Source organism: Mirounga leonina, unplaced genomic scaffold (genome assembly GCF_011800145.1).
Source record: "Mirounga leonina isolate KUSES-001 unplaced genomic scaffold, KU_Mleo_1.0 Mir_151, whole genome shotgun sequence".
In the NCBI taxonomy this organism is placed as follows: Eukaryota; Metazoa; Chordata; class Mammalia; order Carnivora; family Phocidae; genus Mirounga; species Mirounga leonina.
In genome coordinates this window covers 108,163,484-108,189,187 of record NW_023270377.1, presented here as the reverse complement: position 1 = coordinate 108,189,187, position 25,704 = coordinate 108,163,484, and the positions used below count along the sequence as shown (strand labels likewise).

General features: G+C 37.6%; 1 protein-coding gene across 4 annotated transcripts in view; it reads left to right on the top strand.

Moving 5' to 3' along the window:
* The window catches only part of WDR33 (WD repeat domain 33), a 115,776-nt gene that overhangs the window by 69,157 nt on the left and 20,915 nt on the right, over positions 1 to 25,704 (top strand). For all 4 annotated transcript variants that reach the window (XM_035008277.1, XM_035008278.1, XM_035008279.1 and 1 more), the window contains exons 8-11: positions 23,393 to 23,519; positions 24,679 to 24,833; positions 24,927 to 25,005; positions 25,448 to 25,558. In XM_035008277.1, the coding sequence (XP_034864168.1) occupies positions 23,393 to 23,519; positions 24,679 to 24,833; positions 24,927 to 25,005; positions 25,448 to 25,558 (472 nt within the window). The remainder of the gene's footprint in view (positions 1 to 23,392; positions 23,520 to 24,678; positions 24,834 to 24,926; positions 25,006 to 25,447; positions 25,559 to 25,704) is intronic.

Here is a 25,704-nt window from a genome sequence, read left to right as displayed (position 1 = left end):
TTCTTAAAAGCATTTAAATCCAAACTGGGAACCAGTTGGGCGGGGGGTGGGGAGGTGGGGGCTGGTGTTAGGTCAGGATTCAATAGCAAGACATTGGGCATGTCACTGAACAAGCTGCAGTGATACCAATGGTTACGTTTTTACAAAACAGCAGTTGGGAAGCATATCCTGCATACCAGTTTCAGCTGGCTAGAATTGGTTAGTGGGTAAAATATGAACATATTCTTTTTAATAAAAGAAATAAGATGTATGAGTTTCTGCATTAGTCTCTCTGGGGGATCTTAGGGTTTATCCCACTAAATTTAGTGTCCAGGGATTGGTTTGTAGTGCTTCAGGAGTTGTTTCTTTCCATCTGGGGAGAGTCAACTATTCATTTTTTATATTGTCTATGTTAATACAAAGCAGTAAATACCAAAGGGATTTTAAAGGTTTTAAGACTTAAGAACTCTATCAAATACTTTACAATTGAATATTATAATAATTGTAACAATTTCTTATGAATTGTCAAATTGACTTAAGGCAAACAATGGACCATGTTTTCACAGCTTTACTGTCCATTTTTGTCATGTTCATCAAAGAACATTAAGGGGAAATTTATATTAATTCATTTATTCAAACAGTTGCTGTTTACTAGGTGCCAGGGCCTGGGTATGGTGGAAGGGGTCAAATAGCCATTCCTGTCTTCATGAACAGTACTACACTGATTGCTGATTTTTGTTTTAAAAGCAACACTTTTTTTCATTTCATATATATTCTAGAATAAGCACTGCATTATTGTATTAATGGTACACAGAAGACTATCCCTATGATTAATAAGGTAGTTTTACAGTTTTTGTAACTTTAAAAGTGGTAGCTTTTTTTTTTTTTTTAAAGATTTTTTTTTATTTATTTGACAGACACAGTGAGAGAGGGAACACAAGCAGGGGGAGTGGGAGAGGGAGAAGCAGGCTTCCCGCAGAGCGGGGAGCCCGATATGGGGCTCGATCCCAGGACCCTGGGATCATGACCTGAGCCGAAGGCAGATGCTTAACAACTGAGCCACCCAGGCGCCCCCAAAGTGGTAGCTTTTTAAAATCAGATATTTATGGAGCATCTGCTCAGACAAGTCCAGAGATGCCTCTAAATGTGGAGGTCTTCAGAACAAAATTTGTATTCTAGTAAACTGCAAGATAGGCTGCTTTTGTATCTTCATTTTGAATAATAAGTTGAGGGTATTCTCCTTAATATTGAATCTTTATCATTTGGTAAAAACTGAGTAAGTTTTAGAACTAGAAAAGCTGTATTTGTAGTTAAGACTTAACCATGAGTACTTATTAGAATTCTAGAGCACATTTGGTTAGAGTCACAGATGAGAGAATGCAAAATGTTTAGTTCCGTTAGACAAAATACATTATAGGCAAACCAGTCTTCTCTATGTGATACTCCTAGATCTGCGTTGGTCTGTGGTATTTTCCTACTGAAATAAAAAAAGAACATAATCATATCTGGTCTTTGAAATCTTCATAGCTATATGATAGCTTTGAATGTTTATGAGATACTGAAAAACCTTTAAGGAAGGATTTAGATTGCAAAACTTTTTACATCATGGTGCTTTTGGTAGAGCAGTAGTAGCATTAGAGTGTGGTTGATTCGGACACAACTAAAAGTGGTAACATTTCAAAATAAGGTTTTTCTCCTGTAGACCATTCCACAGAGAAATGTGTACATTTTAAGTTTTAAACACACTATATTGGACTATCATTTAGGTCTTATTTACCAAGTATAGTACATATTTTTGCATAGGAAAAGGGATTCTAGAGTTCCCACAGATTTCAAGATAAGTAGGGAACTTACCACATAACCATTTTTATCAGTGTCTAAATTATATGTAGATGCCAGGACATGTCTTCATATAATTTAGGCATGTAGGTTTGTGGTACATTCTCTTGGTTAAAGTTTCCTAGATAAGGTTTTGTGTTTTGAAAGTAAATCTGTCTGTGTAGCCTCCCGCTTTCATGATCCCCACAGAATTCACTCTGATATTATTTATAATAACCAGTAGATTTGCATTTATATCTGCTTTATAAGTATCCATTTACCAGGAAGATTGATGTAGATTAGTACCAGCTTACTCTGTCTTTTCATAATTAATGATGACTGCAAGTCTATTTGCAGTATGCCATTTTTTCCCTATAAAATGGGAGGGGTAAATTTTATTTTGTGTATTGTTACCTTCAAAATTTAATGATAGGAGAACATAGTGTAATTGATGTTTACAGTGGTAAGTGACAAGGAAGAAGAAACTTTTACCGAAGCTCTTCTCCAGCTGCTCCAAAATTCTAGGTACAGTCACAGTTTTTACTTGGGGCAGTCATAACTCATCTGAGAGTCAGCAGTTCTGGCTTTGAGTCCCAGCTCTGCCACTGGGCAAGTCAGTCTCTGAGTTTGTGTTTCTCCCTCTGTCAAGTGGGGCTAATGATACCTACCTCACAGGGTTGTTGTGAGGGTCCCAGAAGAAGTACACAGAAGACGCCACTGCTCACGTGGCAGGCATGAAGTAAATGTGTGTTGCTTAAGTTGCATATATGCAAGGAAAGCTGGCATAAAGAAAGTGACATATTGAAGCGAATTTGACTTAAAAGGAGTTTGGAACTGATTAGGAAAGGCATTATAAAGGGTTTAAGAGGAGATGACTAGATCAAGAGTTGGGATGGGATATTATACATGGTCATTCTATTTTCAGTAAAGGTGCTTAGGATTAGACGTGTCACTGATAAAATTAATTGTATTGTAAGCACATTTAAATAAATAACATTGAAATGGAACTATGACTTATTTTTTAAAGCTTTATTTGTACAAGTCCTTATACTTTACTTCCACTGTCATCTCAGAACCACCGTATTCCCTTAAGGCAACACTTCACTTCCACCATTCCTCTTGCACTGTTCCCCAAATTCTGTTCTTTCCTTTGTTCGTTGCTTGCTCGTTTGCTTTTTAAATCAAGATAACAATCTGAGTCTTCCTGAGAACCACTAGCTGTTTATTGAGTTCTAGTTAGGTCAATTGATACTTAATGAGCATAAGATATACTGAGTTGTTCTATAGATTAATAGCAGAATATTCTTTTCATTGCTGCTTTTTACTAGGTTTACAGTATCCTGAAAAAATATAAAGGCCAAAAAAAGATACATTTTTGTGGTGTGAGTTGTTTATTTGGGCATTTTTAATAGACATTTTAAATTTAGATCAGAATCCAATATTCCATTGTTAGAGATATTTGTATAACTAGCACTGTGGTTGCATTTTAAGTCCTCATTTATTCTATTCTTCAGTCTTTTTCTCCTTTTATTGTTGCCTTCTCTAAAAATGAGTAGTGAAAGAAAAATCATTCTTCAAGCACAGTTAAGGTTGCAAAGCCTTTACTCTGCCACATGACTGAGTTTTTATTCGGTGTGATGGCTGAAGATGGGAATTAAAGAACAGAAACTGTGAACTTCATGGTCCCATACACCCCAACATCACACTACTCCCACCGAGCACAGACAGGCAGTGTTGGCTGCAGATACTTGGCTAACCAGCGTTCTCTCTGTGGGAAACATTGATGACACAATTCAATGACTATGTGCGGTTGACTGGCAAAGAACTGTGTAAACTGTGGTCATACATATGCGCACATGTGTTCTTCAGAATACAACCATGAGACTGAAGCCCACTATCAGTGTGTTCCCACTAGTTAAAATGGATTTACTTTGTTCTTTCCACATCTCGTCCTGTCCCCAGGAAGATGACAGATGATAAAAAAACAAAAGCAGACTGACCGCATAACAGTTAATTGACCTATGTGGGGTTATCACTTGCAACCTTGGCTTTATTAGCAATGCCATTCTGTAACCAACCAAGCTGAAGACTAAATGCAACATTAAGATGCATTTTTTTTTTCATCAGTCATGTATGGCAACAAGTATATTCTGTGTATCACATGGAAGTAAGATTTGGAGAGTACTGTAAGGTCTGGATTCACACATTCCCACCATGTTCCATATGGAAGGCTGAGATCTGTGGTGCAACAGTGTTGGGGGAATGGAGGGGTGGAAAGGTAAGGAAAGAACTGGGTGGGATTAATGTGGAAGTTACCTTCTTGAGAATTTTCTGCCTTTACAAAGGTAATTAATAAACATTCATAAAAAGTCACACAAATAGAAGTAAAAAGTCAGTGATTCTCTACCCTTTTCCAATCTCACATCCAGACATGTTCATCACTATTCTGTTAATAGTTGGTGTGTATGTTTCCACAATTCTTACACAAATACAAGAAGATATTAAAAAAAAAAACTACATGAAATGGGATTATACCACATACATATATTCTTTGCTGTTTGCTTTTCTCACAATATATCATGGCCATCTTTCGTATCATTACTACCCCAGTCTTATTTTGGTAACTATAACCTTCCATAGCATGTATCTACCATAACTTATTTAACCATTCTCATTGACAGATGTTTAGGATTTCCAAGGTTTTTACTACGAGTTGCATACTAAGCTTCCTATACCTTTATATTTGCTGCCATTCACGTAAATTTGCCTTTAGGATAGACAGCTATAAACCTGAGTATGAACCTGCAAGCTTTTGGGAGATCCTGGAGTCATTAATGATAAAGCTTAAGGATGTTGTGGTCTAGCCAAAAACTAAAGATAACATAGGATTTTTCCACCATTTAAGAATATAATCTTAATTTTAGTAGTTTTTAATTATTATTTATTTAATTATTTTTAAAGTTACTTAATTTTTAATAATCTCACATGGTAAATTCTTTTCTCCAACATCCTAGCCGGATAGTTTGGAATGTGAAAATCTCCCAATCCTTTACCACTCCCCAGAGATAAAGTTTTTAAACTAATTTGTTTTTATTCCTGTGGTTACCATCAGAATTTAAAATAATATATTTCTTGGTATATTTGTCTGACATGGTGTTTCTTTACTTCCTGTCATGAAAGATGAGTTTTGTGTACTTACACCACCAACTGTGCCTTCTGCCTCCTGGGTGTTCTTATTACGAATTGTGGTTGTTTTGATCATTTCCTATAGCTTTTAATGTTCTCAGTTCTTTAGTTTTTTGGGCCACCAACTTGAGGCAGCCTCCCTTGACTCACCATTATGGTAATGAGGAAGTCCATGGCCCTCAGTGTCTTTCTACTTCTTTCTCCTCTCCCTTTACTGTTAGACATTGTCAAGAATTTTAATTTGCTTTTGTTTTCCTTGCAGTGTCTAATTACTTCCTCTTTTATTGTAATGTCACTGAAAGCTTTTATCATGGCATTAAAAAAGCATTTAATTTTGCAATTATAGTACATGGATTTTTTTTTTTTTTTTTTTGAAGACATTCTTTAGCGGGTTCTCTGACTTCCTGCTCTGCTTCGCACTGTCTTCTGTGCCAGTGATGGCAGTCATACTGGACATTAAAAAAAATTTGTTTTTCAGAAACAGTGCTTGGAAGTAAATTTCAAAATTCTTACGTCTGGAGAGGTCTATAATTTGCCATCATACTTGACTGTTAGTTTGTTTGGGTTGTGAATTCTTGGTTCTAAATCCTTTTACCTCAAAATTGTGAAGGCCTCCATTATCTATTAATATCAGATGCTATTCTGATTCTCATTATTTTGTATATAACCCGGCTTTCCTCTCTGAATGTTTTTGAAATGATCTTTCTCTCTCCTCTCTGTGAACTTCTGTTTTTACTGTACCCACACTGAGGTGTATTTTAAACATCCATCTTATCCAGCTCGCTTTAATCTGTAATTCCAAATCTTTATTTCATTCAAAGGGTTTTTCTTCTTTCTTTGATTATCATTTTCTATTGTCTCTGTCTTAGGGAACTCAATGTATTAATGTTGGGACTCTTGGAGCTATCTGCCTTGTATTACGGTTTCTTTCATATTTTCTGTTTCTTTCCTTTCCTCTTAAGATTTGGAAGATTTCTGTTTTCCAGAATGCTATCTTCAGTCATGCTTAGTCTGTTATCTAGCCTTCTAATGAAATTTTATTTATTTAGTGTTTAATTTTCAAGATCTCCTAGTGGTTCTCTGGTATTTACATTTTTCATAGTGACCTGTTTTGTTGTTTGTTTCAGATGAATATACCCTTTCAAACTTCCAGTGTAGTAATTAGTCAAGGTATTTGTGTGTTTCGTTTGGTTTGGTCTTGTCCGATTTGTTTTCCCTTAATCTTTTTCCTGGTCTTTCTCTTCCTGCTCGACTTTTCTCAAATGTCTAGTGATCCCTGGTTGGTTAAATTTGTATGAAGATTTGTATTGGTTAGCATAAGTAGCTGTCTTTCCTTTCTTTTACAGTTGAGTAAGCTCACTTACCCAAAAGGCTCCTCCCCTGGATAGTAGCCCTCACCATGGACTCTGTGTGTGTGTGTGTGTGTGTGTTTAGTGAGCTGGGTGAGGAGTAAGTGGCAACTGCCACAAGCCACAGTTAAATGGATTGTATTGTGAGGTGGAATGCTTGGTTTATTACTTCACTCTCTGATGGGATGCCTTTCTTTCTCTCTCTCCCTTCCTCATCCTCCTCTCTCCTGTCTTTTCTCTTCCCTTCCCTTCTCTTCTCTTCTCTTCCTCTTCCTCTTCCCTTCTGTCCTTCCTTCAGGTCATAGTGTAGTATTGCCCACAAGCTTTGTGCTGCTTTCTTCTCCAGTCTTAAAACCTATTCTTGGGTTTCTTCCTTACTTTTGCTTTGTTTAGAAAGCACTTGCCTGGCTTTAGCTGAGGGTAGCTGTTCTATATAAATGAGAAGTCAGCAGGGGCCTGGACAAGTTGCTTTATGGAGGGTTCTGTAATTACCCTCATTACAACATCACAGCGTTTGTCACTGAGCTGTCATGGAGCTTAGAGCTCCCCACCACCCAAGTTTATCTGTTGTGGGGTTTGAACCCACGACCCTGAGATCAAGAGCATGCTTTTCTGACTGAGCCAACCAGGTGTTCCTGTCTTTTTAAGGCCCCTAACAGCCTCCTGTGTGTTTTGGGTTTTATTTTTTTCCACTCTGGTTTATTCATCAGTAATAAGCCCATTTATTTTTGGAGAATGCTTACATTTGGGTTGAATATTTTTTGAAATTTTAATAAAATTAGTGGGCAGTATCAGTCTTGGGAAATAAGCACATCCACTGTAAACCTTTGAAAGTAATTTAGGAAGGGGCTTGCATACATTGTTTCATTTAGTACTAAAATCATGATTTATTCCAAGACATAATTTCTTTCTCACATTAATGACCTTGAAACAGTTTCTGTTACTTCCCTCCTGGTATTCTTCCTACTTACATCATTTCTCCATTTCTTAAGAAATGGTATGTATTTAAGTTTTTAATCATGTATTTGAAGCTTAAGAAAATCCATGGCAATGGGTGATTTAGAGGTAAGTGGTAATTAAAGTCACTGAAAGACACTTGAGTTAAACCTAGTATTTTTCCTGTAGGTTTCTTTCTCCTTAGAAAGGAGTTAATATTCTTTAAAAATAGAAAAAATATAGAGAGAATCATCAAACATTTATTCCATAAATATAAAAGTAATTCTCTGTGTTGGAGACTGCATTTTAGTCTAGTGGAATCAATAGTTACCTCAAAAATATTACCCATCTTTCTTAGTTACTTAAAACATAGACAAAGTAGTAAAGGCAATGGTGACCCCCACTTTAGATTTTCCAGTTCTGAGAGAGAAATAGCATTAGGTCAAGTCTAATACTTGGGTTGGATGTTGGTAATTAGAGCTCAGTGTTCTTTTCTCAGAGGTCATTTGAAAACTGAAATTTAGCACAGTCCTAAGAAGTATTACTTTGTGGGAGTATTTTTAAATCGAGCCATTTCCTGCTTTCCTATGCTCTGGTCATAGTAGGAACAGCTCTTGCTGGATAACTATGGAAATATCTGTTCCCATGGTGAAATTTTTCAAGGCAGAAATTGGATCAAAATAAGAGCTTTTATTTATTGTCTGTTCAAAATGGGTGCCACTCATGATGCTGAGTTATTTACATATCTCATTTAATTTCTGAAACAACCTGTTAATTGAGTAATCTTCATATTACATTTGAAAATGTTAAGGCGTAGCAAGGGTTAAATAAATTACATAAGCCCATAACTGGTGAGTGACATCTGACGTTTAAATAGGTCAGGTTTACTCCCAGTTTTTTACTGTCAGCCGTTGTATAGCATATGAGCACTAAACACATACCAGTATGAATTAAAAAGTATATTGAACATATCCTTTCTTTGATTTCCAATAATACTCTTTTGACACTGTACCTGTGCTCCTATTGGACAAAGCTAATTTAATCTCTTGGTTTTTTCTTCCTACAAGAGGGAAGTATAGTAGATTGTATGTGGAAATGAGAATATTTGTGATTCAGTCTTGATGCTGCTCGAGAGGAGGGCAGAATTAAACATTGATTTCTTTTCCCTAAGAATACAGCTTTGGTTTTTAATACAATGTGCATAGATGCATTTTTTGCTCTCTTGGCTTTTCGTCATTCATTCATTCAATAAAGTACAAGAAGATGGCAGATTTTAATCACCTTCACAAGGAAATGTTGGTATTCTTTATAATATGTCAAGTTTAACTTAAAGTGGCCTGGATTTTCACATTTCCTAGTAAGTATTACTTGGTTTCCACATTTCTAGAATGGTAGTTTTTTTTTTTTTTCCTTAGATCTATGGGAAAATTTTAAAAAAATTGTGTGTCTTCATTTCATGCTTACATTTATAATGTATCATTGGCTGGGTAGTGAATTGTAGATTCAGTTTCCCCCCACTTTAACACTGTCAAGATCTTGTTCCAGTCTTCTTGGAGCCAGTGTTTTGATGAGAAATTTTATGGTAGTTTGTAGAACGTCATCCAATTGGGATTTATCTGATGCGTTTCTCATGATTGGTTTTGGTTTTATGGGATTTGGGGAAGAAGATCACAGAGATAAAGTGCCATTTTCATCACATCACAGCAAGGATGTATACTATCAACATGATCTGATGTTGACCTTGATCACGAGGTTGAGGCAGTGTTGGAGTTCTCCGGTGTAAGACTACTCTTTACCCCCCTTTCCATACTGTACTCTTTGTTTTTTTTTTAAGATTTTATTTATTTATTTGACAGAGAGACAGTGAGAGAGGGAACACAAGCAGGGGGAGTGGGAGAGGGAGAAGCAGGCCTCCCACCGAGCAGGGAGCCCGATGTGGGGCCCAATCCCAGCACCCTGGGATCATGACCCGAGCCGAAGGCAGACGCTTAACGACTAAGCCACCCAGGCGCTCCCCATACTGTACTCTTTGGAAGGAAGTCATGAAGCACAGCCCACACTTAAGGGGTGGGGAATTATGCTCCACATCCTCGAGGGTGGAGTAACTACATAACTTATTTAGAATTTTTGTGCACGAGAGACTCCACTCTTTTCCTCCCTCTTATTTATTTTTATTCAATTATTTATATCATTGTGGACTAATGGGTATTTATTTATTGTTTTTACTATGATGGAAGCTAAGTAATATAGCCAGCTCCCAGTTACCTTATTTCTGCTTTGGAACAGAAAAGGAAATAATTGTCAAGATCCAAATGGAGTATAATGCCATCTCAGATTACTTATTTATAGAAAAAGTTCTTAGTAATAGCTTGAAATTACAGTCTTCTGGGAATCATGTGATAGACCCTGCCTCTAGCAGTTATTTAGGGGTTCATGTAACCTTCTTGTTCTGATACAGATAACTTTCTTTAACTTTACCACTGTTACCTTCCTTAGTAGTAGATGAATAGGATTATATAGGGAGCCACATTTCCCAAAAATGTGCAAATATACCCAAGTACATTCTGGCAAAACTCAGATTGAAAGTACAGTTGTGCATGGCTATGATTACCACAGGGGTTAATTAATTACTTCTAGTTTGGCCAGGATTCTGTGTTGCTTTTATGTATCTAAACCTCCAACTTTATTATTATTATTATTTTTTTTAAAGATTTTATTTATTTATTTGAGACAGAGAGAATGAGAGAGAGAGAGCACATGAGAGGGGGGAGGGTCAGAGGGAGAAGCAGGCTCCCCACCGAGCAGGGAGCCCGATGCGGGACTCGATCCAGGGACTCCAGGATCATGACCTGAGCTGAAGGCAGTTACTTAACCAACTGAGCCACCCAGGCGCCCCCTCCAACTTTATTATTATTATTTTTTAAAAGATTTTTATTTATTTGACGGAGAGAGACACAGCGAGAGAGGGAACACAAGCAGGGGGAGTGGGAGAGGGAGAAGCAGGCTTCCTGCGGAGCAGGGAGCCCAATGCGGGGCTCGATCCCAGGACCCTGGGATCATGACCTGAACCGAAGGCAGACACTTAACGACTGAGCCACCCAGGTGCCCCTAAACCTCCAACTTTAAAACACAGTGTCCTTAATCTGGCCATCTGAGGGTGATGAATCAGTTTACTGTTTTAATATATTTTTTGGAAGGAAGGCTTTCCCTAGAAGTGCCCTAAAGTACCATTTAAAATTTCTTGTTTTCCTTTTTGATACTGCTTTTTCTTCTTTATTAGGGCTTTCAGTCATGGCTTCTTTTCATTCTTGGCCAGGGAATCTGCTGGCACTAATGACTTTGTTGTTAATGTAGCATAGGTACTGCTCCTTTTGGTAGTCTTGGTATTGCCAGACCTTCCCATCATTCTTTTAAAGGTTGTTTTTTGTTTTTTACAGTTTCTAATTTTTCAAGTGATGACTATATGCTTCTTTTCTTGACTCTTTAAGACCATTATACCATCTGTGTATTACTATTGAATTATGAATATGTGCAGAAATGTTTGCTAGAGAACCTTGACTGACTGATTACACACACACACACACACACCAGTGCACAGTTTTGTATAAAGGACTTTGTAGCTGGTTTCTGCCCTGTGAGTGGGAAACCAGGTATCTCCCACCTCAGCCTAATGGCTGATGTGCTTTGTGATACTGGTTGTTAATATTTGGGACAGTACAATAACAATGAGATTGAAAGACTGTTCGGTTGTTGCATTCCTTCCCTTTAAGCTTCTTTGATGAATATTCTCCAAACTAGGTTTTTTTGGGGATCCTTTTAATTAAAAACAAACAAAAAGGGCCAATAAAGGGGAATTTGCTGTTGGGCAGGAAACATGCTGCAGAGCTACTTTCTGGTTATTATAACAGAAGAATATAGAGGATCAACACTCATACAATTTGAGGCAGTGATTTGGGAAACAAATGTAGATTTTCCTGTTATATCAATCATCTCCTGATTGTTTTTCTCCCTTTCATAGTTCTCAAGATTTTTCTAAATACAATCTTTAAAATCGACTCAAATGGAGATTGTGCTTTTCTCTGTTACATCCTTACTCCACATTATTGTATAAGTTTAATAGCAGTCTGACACGTAAGTTTCAGTAAAACTTATGCCTGTATATGTTTTTATTGGACTCAGAAATTATTTATATGTCATATATTCATAAAAATTTTCACTTTGATGCCAGAAGTAGTTACATGGCCTTAATCTTATGAGATGTATGCTTAATTTCAGTTTTTAAAAAAGATTTATTTAGAGAGCAGGGGGAGGGGAGGGGCAGAGGGAGAGGGGAGAGAGAATCCCAAGCAGACTCCACCCTGGGCACAGAGCCCCAAGTGGGGCTAGATCGCAGGACCCTGAGATCACGACCTGAGCCAAAACCAAGAGTTAGATGCTTAAGTGACCCTGGCGCCCCTTAATTTCAGTTTTTAACCTACTTGATAACTTCTAGGTCAGCCTTTGTCAGTCTTCCATGTAAATACATGGTACAGATAAATAGAAACCATTTACTTGCATATGCAAATTACATGTGTGACTTAAGTAGGAGATTGGCAAATTTATTATATATCTACCTCCTTGTTTCTTTTCTTTTTTTTTTTTAAGATTTTATTTATTTATTTGACAGAGACAGAGACAGCGAGAGCAGGAACACAAGCAGGGGGAGTGGGAGAGGGAGAAGCAGGCTTCCTGCTGAGCCGGGAGCCCAATGTGGGACTCGATCCCAGGACCCTGGGATCATGACCTGAGCCGAAGGCAGTCGCTTAACCAACTGAGCCACCCAGGCGCCCCTACCTCCTTGTTTCATTTGAGTTTTTATGTTTGTATACTAGATACTCTTCTGACACCATACATTTCACAACTTTTTATAACCTGATTAACACTTTTGTGTTACCATTCAGCTGTGTCAAATCCTTACATTTTGCCATGCTTATTTCTGAATTTTTTAGAAGAACACATTACAGATATGGTTAAAAGTCCCTTTATGTGCCCCTCCTCAGTGCCCTTCCTCTTTTTCCCTAGAGGTGTCCACTCTCCAGGATTAGGTTCTTCATTGCCAGATGACAAAATAAGCTAGCATTTCAAAATTTCCCAGATTCATCTTCTGAGGGACTTGGAAGTGCTTTGAGGAAAAAAGACTGATGCTCACATTCTCACCTGCAGATTTGTAATCTATATTGAAAGCACTGAAGGCTCTCAGACATGGAAAAAAATAACTTAATTTTTAAAATTCAGCATTGCCTAACTCTTTTGACCACAGAACCCCTTCATCCAAGATTCTGTGCTCCGTTGTGGCTTAGAACATGCTTCTTGAAAAACACTGCCTAGAGGTATACTGTTCCCATGATTGACTTTCCATTTAATTTTATAGATTTTTACTAATGTTACTTTCTAGATTTGGATGAGAGAAATACTAATAGTATCACTTTCAGTTGATAATGACTGTTGGATCAAGTTTAAAATCATTTTGCAAAAAAGGGAGGTAAAACGTTAATAAATTGCATATTCATTGGCCAGGATACAAGTTACTTATGCTGTTTCATTTTTTAAATTCTTGAGTCCGCTAATCTATTGAATACTGAAATGTCTGGCTGTGGACCATGGCAACAAATACCCTTTGCCTTAAACTGATCTGTTACATTTTATGTTCCTGTGGCTGGAAGTAGACTGAGTGTGTTGTTAATGTTTGACACATTTTTTTGAATAACAGTTCTTCAACTGTTAATGTACAAGATGGTACTTGAATTCTTTGTTTGCTTTTTTCTTCCTGTATTAGAAAATCTTGGTGCTTTTTGTAAGTTATGTATAAAAGAAATTTTTCTTAAGATTTGTTCTTATACCGGTCTGATCCAGGAAAAATAAAATGGGAAAATGGACACTATTTTTGACCTTCAAATAAAACTATATATTGGTTTTCAGAGTGTTCACCGAGCCCTGGGGTCATATACATTGTCTTAAGGCAGGACATTTACCTGTGTGGGATGACAGGTCTCCTAGGATCTGATGAGAATATGGAGGAGAGATGAGGCTCTTGAAAAATACACAGAGGCACACAGTTTACATATAATATTGCAGAAGCCAGGGAATCTCTTCCTATAAAGGAAGAGTACCAAAACAGACCTCATTCTCTTACTGGCTTGTAGCTGTCACTGCACTATACCTTATGGTTCTGAGATAGGAAATGATAAACAGGAACCTTCCACTTCTACAAAAATACATCTGGAACTGTTCAAATATCTAAAGACTAAACCATCTGCCCTGTTATTAGAATTTTAGGGTTTATTAAGGAGTCTCTGCATTTTATTTCTAGGATCTCCCTTAAAACACACACACACACACGTTATCAAGCAGCTTTTCATTAGTTAGAAATCATTTTGCGTTCTGCACCTTGCTATTTTAGGCATAGTTGTGTAACATTATTTATTTTTTAAAAATATTTTATTTATTTGAGAGAGAGAGAGCACAAGTTGGTGGAGGGGAAGAGGGAGAGGGAGAAACAGACTCCCTGATGAGCAGGGAGCCCGATGTGGGGCTCGATCCCAGGACCCTGAGATCATGACCTGAGCCGAAGGCAGATGCTTAACCCACTGAGCCACCTAGGTGCCCCTGTGTAACATTTTTTAAAAGAGATTTTTCTGTTTTCATTTGTAGAGAAAAGTCTCTAAAGAACCTGCACTAGTTGTTTTGTTAGCTTAATTCAGTCTTCATTCTGAAGACATTTTTTTTTTTTTAAGATTTTATTTATTTATTTGAGACAGAGAGAATGAGAGACAGAGAGCATGAGAGGGAGGAGGGTCAGAGGGAGAAGGAGACTCCCTGCCGAGCAGGGAGCCCGATGCGGGACTCGATCCCGGGACTCCAGGATCATGACCTGAGCCGAAGGCAGTCGCTCAACCGACTGAGCCACCCAGGCGCCCTCTGAAGACATTTTTATTCTAAGTATTAACTTTCTTGAAAGTTATTGTACCTGGACTGTATGATTCCAGAACTATTTCTGCAGTGTTCAGTCCTCATTTTGTTTGGTGATCACATATTTTAGAGATCAAGCATCCAAAATAGGAGCCCAATAAATGTTGCTGTTATGCATACTTATTTTGAATTAATGAGCCCACGAAAGAGCACATAAATGAGCGTGTGAAAGAATGATCAAGTGGAATAAGTAAAATCGTTTTCGTCCCATTTGGTATAAATTCTAATGTACAGTTAATGGGGTTGTTTGCAGTTAATTATTCTCAAGTAGTAAGTTAAACCACTCTGGTGTGTCAGACACAGTCCACAAACCAGTGCCACCGGTCTCCCAAAAGATGCTAATTCTGTAACTATTCATTTAGCTAGGATCGAAGAGAGTGTTAGCTAGCTAAGAAATATGCAAAATTCACTCCCTCCAAAACTTAATCTCTAAAAGTAACGGAGTATGGTGAGATTAATTTGTAATTTCTTTAGGTGGAGTTAGGGCATAGTCGCCACATTCCTTTCTTCTTCTCCCCCCCCCCAACATTCCTTTATTCTTAACAAGACCCTGCTCTTCAGAATCAATCTGACTACTTCTCAGAAAGGTAAAAGAAGTAACTTATTTATGTATTTATTTTTAAATTTTACCCCTAAATTCTTTTCTTACATAGTTCTGAGACTTGGTAAGGTGTACAAAAGTTTGTCTACTACAACCTTCTCAGTTACATTTGATTGATAAGTGAAACAAAAGGAACTACAGTTGACCCTTGCACAACAGGGGGTTAGGGGTGCTGATCCCTCCACTGTAGTCTAAAATCCTTGTATAAGTTTTAACTCCCTAAAATAAAAGCTACTGATAACCTGCTGTTGACTGGAAAGCCTTACCGATAACATAAACAGTTGATAAACACATATTTTGTATGTAGTATGTATTATATGCTGTATTCTTACAATAAAGTAAGCTACAGAAAAAAAATGTTACCAAGAAAATCATAAGGAATAGAAAATACATTTATAGTACTGTACTGTATATTGAAAAATATTTGCATATAAGTGGCCCTGCACAGTTCAAACCCCTATTCAAGGGTCAACTGTATTTTGCAACTTCATTTGGATATTATATTTAGTGAGGTGGAGGGAAGAAAGCAATGAGAAGAAAATTAGAGCCACCTCTGGTCACTGGCTTAGCCCTTTTAGGCCTCAGTTTTCTCTTATGTAACAATTTGCAGGTCTTACCCAGCTCTAGTAACAATTGAAGATACTTTTTGTTGTTGTTCATTATGTAACAGAATGAATAAAAATAATACAATCATGGGAATGTAAGTAGAAACTTTCTTTAAAATGGCTAATTATAGTTTAAATCATTGTTGTCCAATAGGACTTTTTGTGATGATGGAACTATTCTAGATCTGTGTTATCCAGTATGCTAGCCAATAGTAACATGTGGCCATTGAGCACTTGAAATGTTGCTGGTGTGACTGAGGAACCTAAATTTTAACTTGAAGTAAGACAGATTTAAGTAGTCACATGTAGCTGATAAGTTACTGTATTGGACAGTGCAGGTTAAATTCTTTTTTTTTTTTTTTAAAGATTTTATTTATTTATTTGAGAGAGAGAGAATGAGAGAGAGCACATGAGAGGGGGGAGGGTCAGAGGGAGAAGCAGACTCCCTGCCGAGCAGGGAGCCCGATGCGGGACTCGATCCAGGGACTCCAGGATCATGACCTGAGCCGAAGGTAGTCGCTTAACCAACTGAGCCACCCAGGCGCCCTGCAGGTTAAATTCTTAAGTATTTGTAAATATTTAAAGGGAATTCCACACAGATTTATTATGACAGTCTTGATCTTTAATGATTTGTATCTGGAATCTCTTAATTTTAGAATTTGGCGGTTGCACCTCCAACTTTCAGTATTTAAATCTTTCTTACAGCATATCCTCCCTTTCTAATTGCAGTCAAGTATGGATAGGTACTATGACCTTTCCCAGGGATCCTGGAGTCTTGGTAACCATGCACCTGGATCGCTGGATTTTTAAAGCTGTTATCCTACTAAGAGTTTATGGGTTTACCACAGTCTCCCTGTAGACTCCTGTCAGTTCCCTGCAAGGCTACACCTTATTCTGTAGTATCTGGCTTTGTAGTATCTGGAGCGGGTTTGATGTTGAGAATTTTATCTTATATTGTCTTACAGGCTTGAATCTGAAATGTTTTAATTAAGGGCCACTTTACAAAATGCTGGGTCTTCCACTGGCAAGAAGTTTTTAGTCCTAAAATCTTGAGTCATTAGCAAGATGTTGTTAGTACTAAAATATCTAGGTCACTGGGCCATAAATTCACTTGAATGAATTTTCCAGTAAGTCTGTGCTAATTGCTTCAGTATTGCAAACACTAACTACATTCTTGAAATTTCCATATTTGGGGATCACAGAGAATTTTGAATGGTTCTATCCTGAAATTCTGGACCTTTGAAATGATAAAAATTAGTATAGAGACATTCTTTTGGGTTAATGGTTAAATTGATAAGCTGTGTGTTTGGGACTCATTTTTCTGTGAGAGGATAATTTTTTTTTTTTAAAGATTTTATTTATTTATCTGAGAGAGAGGATGGGAGACAGAGAGCATGAGAGGAGGAGGATCAGAGGGAGAAGCAGACCCCCCGCCGAGCAGGGAGCCCGATGCGGGACTCGATCCCGGGACTCCAGGATCATGACCTGAGCCGAAGGCAGTCGCTTAACCGACTGAGCCACCCAGGCGCCCTGTGAGAGGATAATTTATATAAAATTAAGTTTTTATATCTGGCGCTCAGCTCACAAAACCCATAACGTTCCTGAAACTTAGTTTAGTCATACTGAGTCTGAGAGCTGTCTGAAAACGTGCATCCCCACTGAGGCTTTGAAGCACATCTTTCTGGGACCACAAGCACTGGTTCTGCATTGCCAAACAAAGGCACTAGTTAGTATCCGTCATTCTTGAGCTTCGAACAGACGGAAACCAAAGATAGTTGCCATTAAATAAAGTAATAAAAGAACATGTTAAAAACTTCAAGCAGTCCAAGAGTAAATGCCTTCTTATTCCCATAGCATTTCTTCTCCCTAAAAAACCATTACCAGCTTAATTTTTCTTTTTTCAAATTGGACTAAATTACACCTTGCTTTTCTGCCTGTATTTTTAAAAAGGCTTATTGAGGTATAAGTTACATATGGTAACATTCACCCTTTTTTTAGATATACAGTTCTATGAATTTTGACAAATACATATACTATAATGAAGGTATGTATTTCCGTCCCTTCAAAAAGTTCTTTTCTCTGCTTCATTTTTGTAACCACCACCGTAATCAATATATAGAACATTTCCATCACCCCCCAAAAGTTCCCTCTTCCTGCCTCAGTTTTAACAGCTGTACTGTATTCAGTTATATGGATTTACCTTAATTTTCTTAAATAACTCCTCATTGATTTTTAGGTGTTTCCATTCTTGGAATTCAAACAAGGTGCAACAAATATCTTTGTAAAATTTTGGTGAGATTTTACAGCTACAGACACAGGGTAAATTCCTAGCAGAATTAAGGGCTATAACATTTTGATAGAGCCAAATGGCCTTCCTCCAAAATTGTACCAATTTACTTTCCAACCAGCTATGGCTGACAGTGTCTGTTCCTGTCTTACTATCACTGTGTCACCAGATTTAATTTTTGCTACTTTGACAGAGGAAATATTACCTAGCAAAGTAACTTGCATTCAGTGGTGTGTTTTTTTTCTCATTTTAAAAACATCAGAAAGTTTATACACACACACAAATCTAACCTGTGTTATTTGTGGTTATAACTATAATATCACATTAGAGAAAATGTGAAAGCTTCACCTTTGTTTCTGCTATTTCAGTATACTTTTCATTTGCTACTTTTCACATCTACATTTTGTACCTATACATGAACATTTTTATAATCACCCCCCATGGCATATGCACGGTTTATGCATGTATTATTTTGTTTGCTATTTTATTATTTATTTACTTTTAAGGTTTTATTTTTTTAATTAATTTATTTTTAAAGATTTATTTATTTTAGAGAAAGGGAGAGAGTACATGAGCAGAGGGAGGGGAGGGCAGAGGGAGAGAGAATCCTGAAGCAGACACCCCACTGATTGTTGAGCCCTGAGTCCCATGCAGGGCTGGATCCCAAGACCCTGAGATCATGACCTGAGCCAAAATCAAGAGTTGAACATTTAACTGACTGAGTCACCCAGGCGCCCCTAAGATTTTATTTTTGAGTAATCTCTACACCCAGCGTGGGGCTTCAACTCAGAACCCCGGGATCAAGATTCGCATGTCCCACTGACTGAGCCAGCTGGGCACCCCTTGTTTGCTGTTTTAAAATTCACTTTATTTCGGGCGCCTGGGTGGCTCAGTCGGTTAAGCGACTGCCTTCAGCTCAGGTCATGATCCTGGAGTCCCGGGATCGAGTCCCGCATCGGGCTCCCTGCTCAGCGGGGAGTCTGCTTCTCCCTCTGACCCTCCTCCCTCTCGTGCTCTCTGTCTCTCATTCTCTCTTGCAAATAAATAAATAAAATCTTTAAAAAAAAAAAATTCACTTCATTTCATGAGCATTTTCTTTTGTTCCTAGAATCCTCATTTTAATAGTTGTATGTTCTTTTTCTTTTGGCCATGACACAGTTCATTTAATTATCCCACTTCTAAAATTTGTTTACACTTTTTCACTATTTTGAACAAAGTTTCAAATGCCATCTTTTAAATATAAATGTTAAAAAAATCCTTTATGTTATTTTCTTAGGATAAATTTTTATTAGTCTCATTGTTCTGGATCTAAATGTGTTAACATTGACATGAGAGGATACAGTTTTATCATTTGAAATAGTTTTCGTCACTTCATTGGGAATTCAGTAACATCTTTTACTAAAGAAGAGAGCAGTTGCAAATCAGTATGCTTCTATGCCAGATTAAGCTATTTATTTTTCCTCCTTTTCATCTGAAAAAATATAAAAATGATACGTGCTACTTGTAATGATTTCATATCCACTTTCCAGAGGTAATCAGTCCACTGCTGTTTAGTAAATTAAAATTTTTTTAGTTGAATTTCCCCCCCCAATACATCATTCATGTGTTTCAGTATTTAAAAATTACCAAACAATATACAATGAAGTCTCCTTACCCAGTTCCCTCTCTTGGGGGCAATTAATATGATGGTTCTTGTGTTTTCTTTCAGACACGTTTTATGCATTTTTGAGCAAGTGTATATATGCGCTTTGTGTATGTGTGTCTCTTTTTAAGCCATAAATGTTAGCATGGTGCACATATTTTTTTGTACATACTTTCTTAGATAAGTCTTTTATTTGTATTTAATTTTACAAAAGTAGATGACACATGCATATGGTTCAGAAATAAAATAATGTAAAGACTTGAATAGCTGCCCTCCCATCTGTTCCCTGTCTGCTGTCTTTCAGTGAGTCTTTGTGCATATAGAAGCAAATAGGAAGAGACATATTTTCTTTTCTTTTCCTCCTGTAACTCTTAGACTAACCTTTCCACATCTAAGGAGGCAGAATAGAATAGGCATTAAAAGCTATGGATTGGGGGCGCCTGGGTGGCTCAGATGGTTGAGTGTCTGCCTTCAGCTCAGGTCATGGTCCCAGGGTCCTGGGATTGAGTCCCGCATTGGGCTCCCTGCTAGGCGGGGAGCCTGCTTCTCCCTCTGCCTCTGCCTCTCCCTCTCTCTCTCTGACTCTCATGAATAAATAAATAAAACATTAAAAAAAAAAAAGAGCTATGGATTGGGGGTCAGCTCCCTGCATTCAAGATGTCTGCTCTGCCACTTATCAGCTATGTGATCATGGGCAAGTTGTTTAACCTATCTGTACCTTGTAATTTTCATATGTAAAGTATTAGTCAGTATACATACTTTGCTTAGAATAGTACCATACATATAAGAAGAATGTGTACTTGCTAGTAGTACTAGTATTTTTATTATTAAGGACAGTAACCAATAAAATAATACCCAAGAATCAGTACCAATCAGTTGGATTTATATTTAGTGATATGTATGGATTTGGGTAAATTCATTTAGCAGAAAAGGATAGATGGGATTCCTCACTTGCTTGGGTTCTACTTAAATACGTTTTATTTTATTCAAAAATTTTTTAAAGGTTTATTTATTAGAGCAAGAGTAGGAGGAGGGGCAGAGGAAGAGGGAGAGAGAAACTTAAGTAGTCTCCGCCCTGAGCTTGGAGCCTGACACAGGGTTCAGTCTCATGACCCTGAGATCACGACCTGAGCTGAAACCAAGAGTCAGACGTTTAACCAACTGTGCCACCCAGGCGCCCCTCAAATACATTTTAGAAAGTGTCAGAAAACAAATTCAAAGCAGCTAAAATATATTTTGTTGTTCCTTTTTTTATGGGTTGATGGGTTTCTTATTTTTTTTTGCGTACACTTGTTTAAACATACTTTTATGGGGCGCTTGGGTGGCTCAGTTGGTTGGGCGACTGCCTTCGGCTCAGGTCATGATCCCGGGGTCCTGGGATCGAGTTCCGCATTGGGCTCCCTGCTCTGCGGGGAGCCTGCTTCTCCCTCTCCCACTCCCCCTGCTTGTGTTCCCTCTCTTGCTGTGTCTCTCTCTATCAAATAAATAAATAAAATCTTTAAAAAAAACAAAAACAAAAACTTTCATAACAAAAGTGTCTCAGGAAAGGTGAGGGTAGAGGTGGCTGCTAAGAGTATGAACTTTTTTTTGCACAGTGCATCACATTTTAAAAGTGTTTTCTCATGTATTTTCCAAATTTGGTTAAAATACACACATATCTATACATAATATTTAATTTTGGGTGATAGTGACCCATAAAGCTTTTTTAATTCCCTGCCCATATTTAGGATCAAATTGTTAATGACATTAAAAGTTCTTTGGGTGCCTGGTTGGCTATGTCAGGAGAGGATATGACTCTTGATCTTGGGGTTGTGAGTTCAAGCCCCACATTGGGTGTTGAGATTACTTAAATAAATAATAATAAAACCAACCAAACAACAACCCTGAAAATAAAAAGTTCTTAAACCAAACAAGGGACTGGAAGACTGAATTGTTTTTCTAGTCAATTTTTCCATCTTCAGTTCTTTTTCTTAATAAAATCAAAGTAACAACAAAACCTCTTTTCCCCTTTCCCACCTTTAGATCCCAGTTACAAAATTATGTATGTTCATTGTAGAAAATACAAAAACGAACAAAAAAAATCCAAAAGAAAACATAAAAACAAAACACAGGGCAATAAGAATCACCTTAATACCTCTACTCAGCTTAATACTCGAAATTCTGTTTAACAGTTTGGTGTCTAGACTTCTTGCATTTTTCTCCAGATAGGTGTACACACACACTCATGGTACTAATCTGTCTTTTCCTGGTGGCATCAGGAATGTTGCAGACACTGGTGTTTTTCCTTTTTTCGATAGTATCATGAACATTTTAATTACATCATTTAAGTTACTATAGTATCATTTATAACAGGTGCATCATATTCTATTGAGCACATATGCCATACTGAAATACATTTTGTAATATATTTCCTATTCAAGGGCATTTAAAAATAAGCTATCAGTAAACATTTTGTAGGCAAATCTTTTTGGACATCGATTATTTCCTTAGGGTAAATTCTGAGGCATGAGCTTCTCAGGTTGTAGGATACGCACGTTTTTCATGCTTTGGTACACATTGCCAAACTGTTGTCCCGGCAGTTGGTATCTCCCTACATATTTGCCAGCATAGGGTCTTGTCTTTAGATAAGTCCATGCCTATTTGAGACACAATCACTCCCCTTCTGAATTGGTGCAGATTCACTTTCCGTTGCTCCTAGAATCATCTTTTCCTTCTTCCCTTCTTCCCTCTCTTGCTATTCTTCCATATCCTTCCTCCTTCCCACCTCAGACTTCATAGAAGCTGGATTTAGTCCTGGTTGGAGAGGGACCTGTTTCAGATATTCTTCACCTCATTCTTACCTGCTTTGTAGTGCATTTGCTGTATAAAATGTTCCTGAGGCTTTTTCTGGACAACACTGATTTTTCAAAAATCTTTTTTTTGTTTTTAAAGATTTTATTTATTTGGCAGAGAGAGACCCAGCAAGAGAGGGAACACAAGCAGGGGGAGTGGAAGAGGGAGAAGCAGGCTTCCGGCTGAGCAGGATCCCAGGACCCTAGGATCACGACCTGAGCCAAAGGCAGACGCTTAATGACTGAGCCACCCAGGCACCTCGATTTTTCAAAAATTTTACTAATTTCTTTCAGTTATATAAGTTCTGATTTTCACTTTTGTGATTTTTAGTATCAGTTAATGTGTTCCATTTATGAAGTGACCTCATGCTCTAGCACAGTGATTGAGAGAACTATTTCTGGAATCCTGTAGACCAGGTTCAGATTCCAGCTCCTGTCCTTGCTGACAGGCTTTGGAAACTAGGACGTCTTATTACCCCCTCCAGTCCTTCTGTTTCTTTTCTTCACTTGTAAAATGGATATAATGGTAATACCTTCCTCAGGATTTTGTGAGGATTTAAAGAGGTGATGCTTTTAATTGTTCCGTCACACCCTAACATGTAGTAAGCACTCAACAGAGCAGCTCTTAACATCATCTCATCTGGCATGTGTGTATGAAGCAGGGATTGTTTTTCTCATTTGGCATTTCAGTAAATGGAATTCCATCAGAATATTTTTCCTACTGCCACATCTAGAAAATGCTGGCATGTGAACCTGAATTTAGGACTTTTGATCTATAAGGACTACTGCAAAGTGGGAAAACTAGAGTGAATGACAAGAATTGTGATCATCCAGGAAAAGCAGGAAAAGCTTTAAATATGGGGCTTGAGTGACACAGCTTCCAAAAATCTTTGGCCTACCAGAAGTAGGCAAGAAGATGAGCTTAGCTGCAGGAGAAGAGAAACTGTTCCTGTGCATCTCGGCCTCAAAAGAGGTTGCTCTATTCAGAAGTCTTCCCCACACAAAGGCAAAAGAGTCTCTCAAAAGGGTTAAGATGACTGAGTATTAGGATCAAAACAGTTAATAAGTTTGTCTGCTTTCGTTTAAATTAGAATGGAGCGCTGCTTTAAATATATGACTGATTAGGTATTATTTTAACTTGTTCCAACAGGGCATGGTGCAGATGTGAAATGTGTAGACTGGCATCCAACAAAAGGGTTAGTTGTTTCAGGAAGTAAAGATAGTCAACAGCCAATCAAGTTCTGGGATCCCAAGACTGGGCAGAGTCTTGCAACACTGTAAGTGATAGGAACCCCACCTTGGTCCCTAAACAAAAGGGAACAAGGCTGCCTGTATTCTTTAACTTTGAGCCTTCTCTCCTCCTGTGTATTCGCCAAAAACTAGGGTAGACAACAGATGAACTTCTACCTAGGGTCTTCTTGTTAATTAAATATGATTTTTGTTCTGCTATATGTATCAACATTTAATTTGGGTATCCCTAAGGGGGGGGCAGGGAGGAAGATGAGGAGAAGGTGGTTCTTACTATCCTAGGTTGCAGTCTCTCCTCATGATAACATTTTGGCACTGTATGGAGCTGATGTGGCAGCCACTTACTAGACACAGCCCAGCCCTCTCCATCTCACCACATATATTTGTAGAGAAGTTTTCTCCCCAGTTTTGAATCCGTTCTCATTTTTTGTTTGAGGTGCTTGCTTATGATGCAACCTCATAATAAGGTTTTGTCCTTTTAAAATTATTTTTATGATTATATTTTATATATATTATATTTTATATCATTATATTTTATATTACTATTTTTTATTATTATCTGTTAACACTCATAGTTAAATGAACATGTTACTAGCATGTTTTTTGACCACACCCCTGTATCCTGGTCTTTCTGACTGGAAAGTGAGCTAAATCCAGAGTGAGCTGGCTGGAGCAAGGCTGCCTTATTGCCTAACTCCAGTGGCCACACCAAATAGAGCACCTTGTGACTGATGCTTCTTGGAGATGTGTATTTTGCAGGCCTTGACTTGTAGTGGTTTTAGTTCAAATTAACCCTCAAACTATCCTATGCCCTTTTTTAATGCTTTGTCTTAATGAGAGGAGCTTCATTGAATTTTAAAAATTTAATGAGCTTTATTGAATATTAATTTATGTGTTCAAGTGCTTCCCCTGCTCCACAGCTAAGGTGTTTTATACAGTTGAAGCTCTGCTGCTATTTTAATTGGTTAATGAAAACTGTACTTAAATAATGGACATTAAGAAGTAATAAAGCATGTAACATCACAAGACCACAGTTAAAAGTACACTTGAAGTAATGTCTAAACCTCTTGCCAAGAGGCCATACCTCTTGCGTCTTGACCCATGTGCTTTTTAACAAAAATGGCCATTATATCGATTTATCCTTGTTTTGAATTCTGACAGATTATTTTCTTGGTACTTTGTTTCTAGTCATGCCCATAAAAACACAGTAATGGAAGTGAAATTAAATCTCAACGGCAATTGGCTACTCACTGCATCACGTGATCACCTCTGTAAACTTTTCGATATCCGAAACCTGAAAGAAGAGCTTCAAGTCTTCCGAGGTCATAAGAAAGAAGCCACAGGTCAGTGGTTGTGGCATGCTTCTCATTCTCACTATTAGCTGTAGTGTGTTGAAATCCTAATAATTTGCCTTTGCCCACGTTTTTGTTTTACAGCTGTGGCCTGGCATCCTGTTCATGAAGGACTTTTTGCCAGTGGAGGGTCCGATGGCTCTTTGTTATTCTGGCATGTTGGGTATGTAATACTTACTATGTAAAGAAGTTGTATATTTTATGAAGAGAGCACTCAAAAGTGTAAAACATAATGTCTTGTGTTTTTCCTGAGTGTTCATATGTCCTATATCAGAGACTTCCTGCAGTTTTCAATTCTATAAACCCAGCTTGGAATAGAAAACTTAGCACCTCTATTTTTGGATGTGGAAGTCATTAAAGGAGAGTAAAGCAGATTTCCTTGTTTCTTATTGGTGAATTAATTCTCAAAGCATTTTCCCCTCTAAAGTACTCCTCAAATAAAAGAATACATTGCTGATGACAAATGAATACCCCTGAAACATGTGGAACTGACCAGATTTAAAGTAACAGGCTTTGGTAGCTTTGTGTTACAGTAAAAAAAAAAAATGTCTTTTTTTTTTTTTTTTTGGTAACTTGTGAAAAGACTTTCTGTGGTGCTGTTACAGGGTAGAGAAGGAAGTGGGTGGGATGGAGATGGCCCATGAAGGAATGATCTGGAGTCTGGCTTGGCATCCTCTTGGACATATTCTCTGCTCAGGTTCAAATGACCATACTAGGTAAGCTTTATATCAAAAATGACAAGGAATTACTGTGTTCATGGAGCAGCAGAAAATAAAGATTTATATTTATTTTTGTTGATAGATTAATGTATTTGTAGTCCAACTTCTTAGGAACATTTTTGTAGCTGTTTATAAATAAGTAT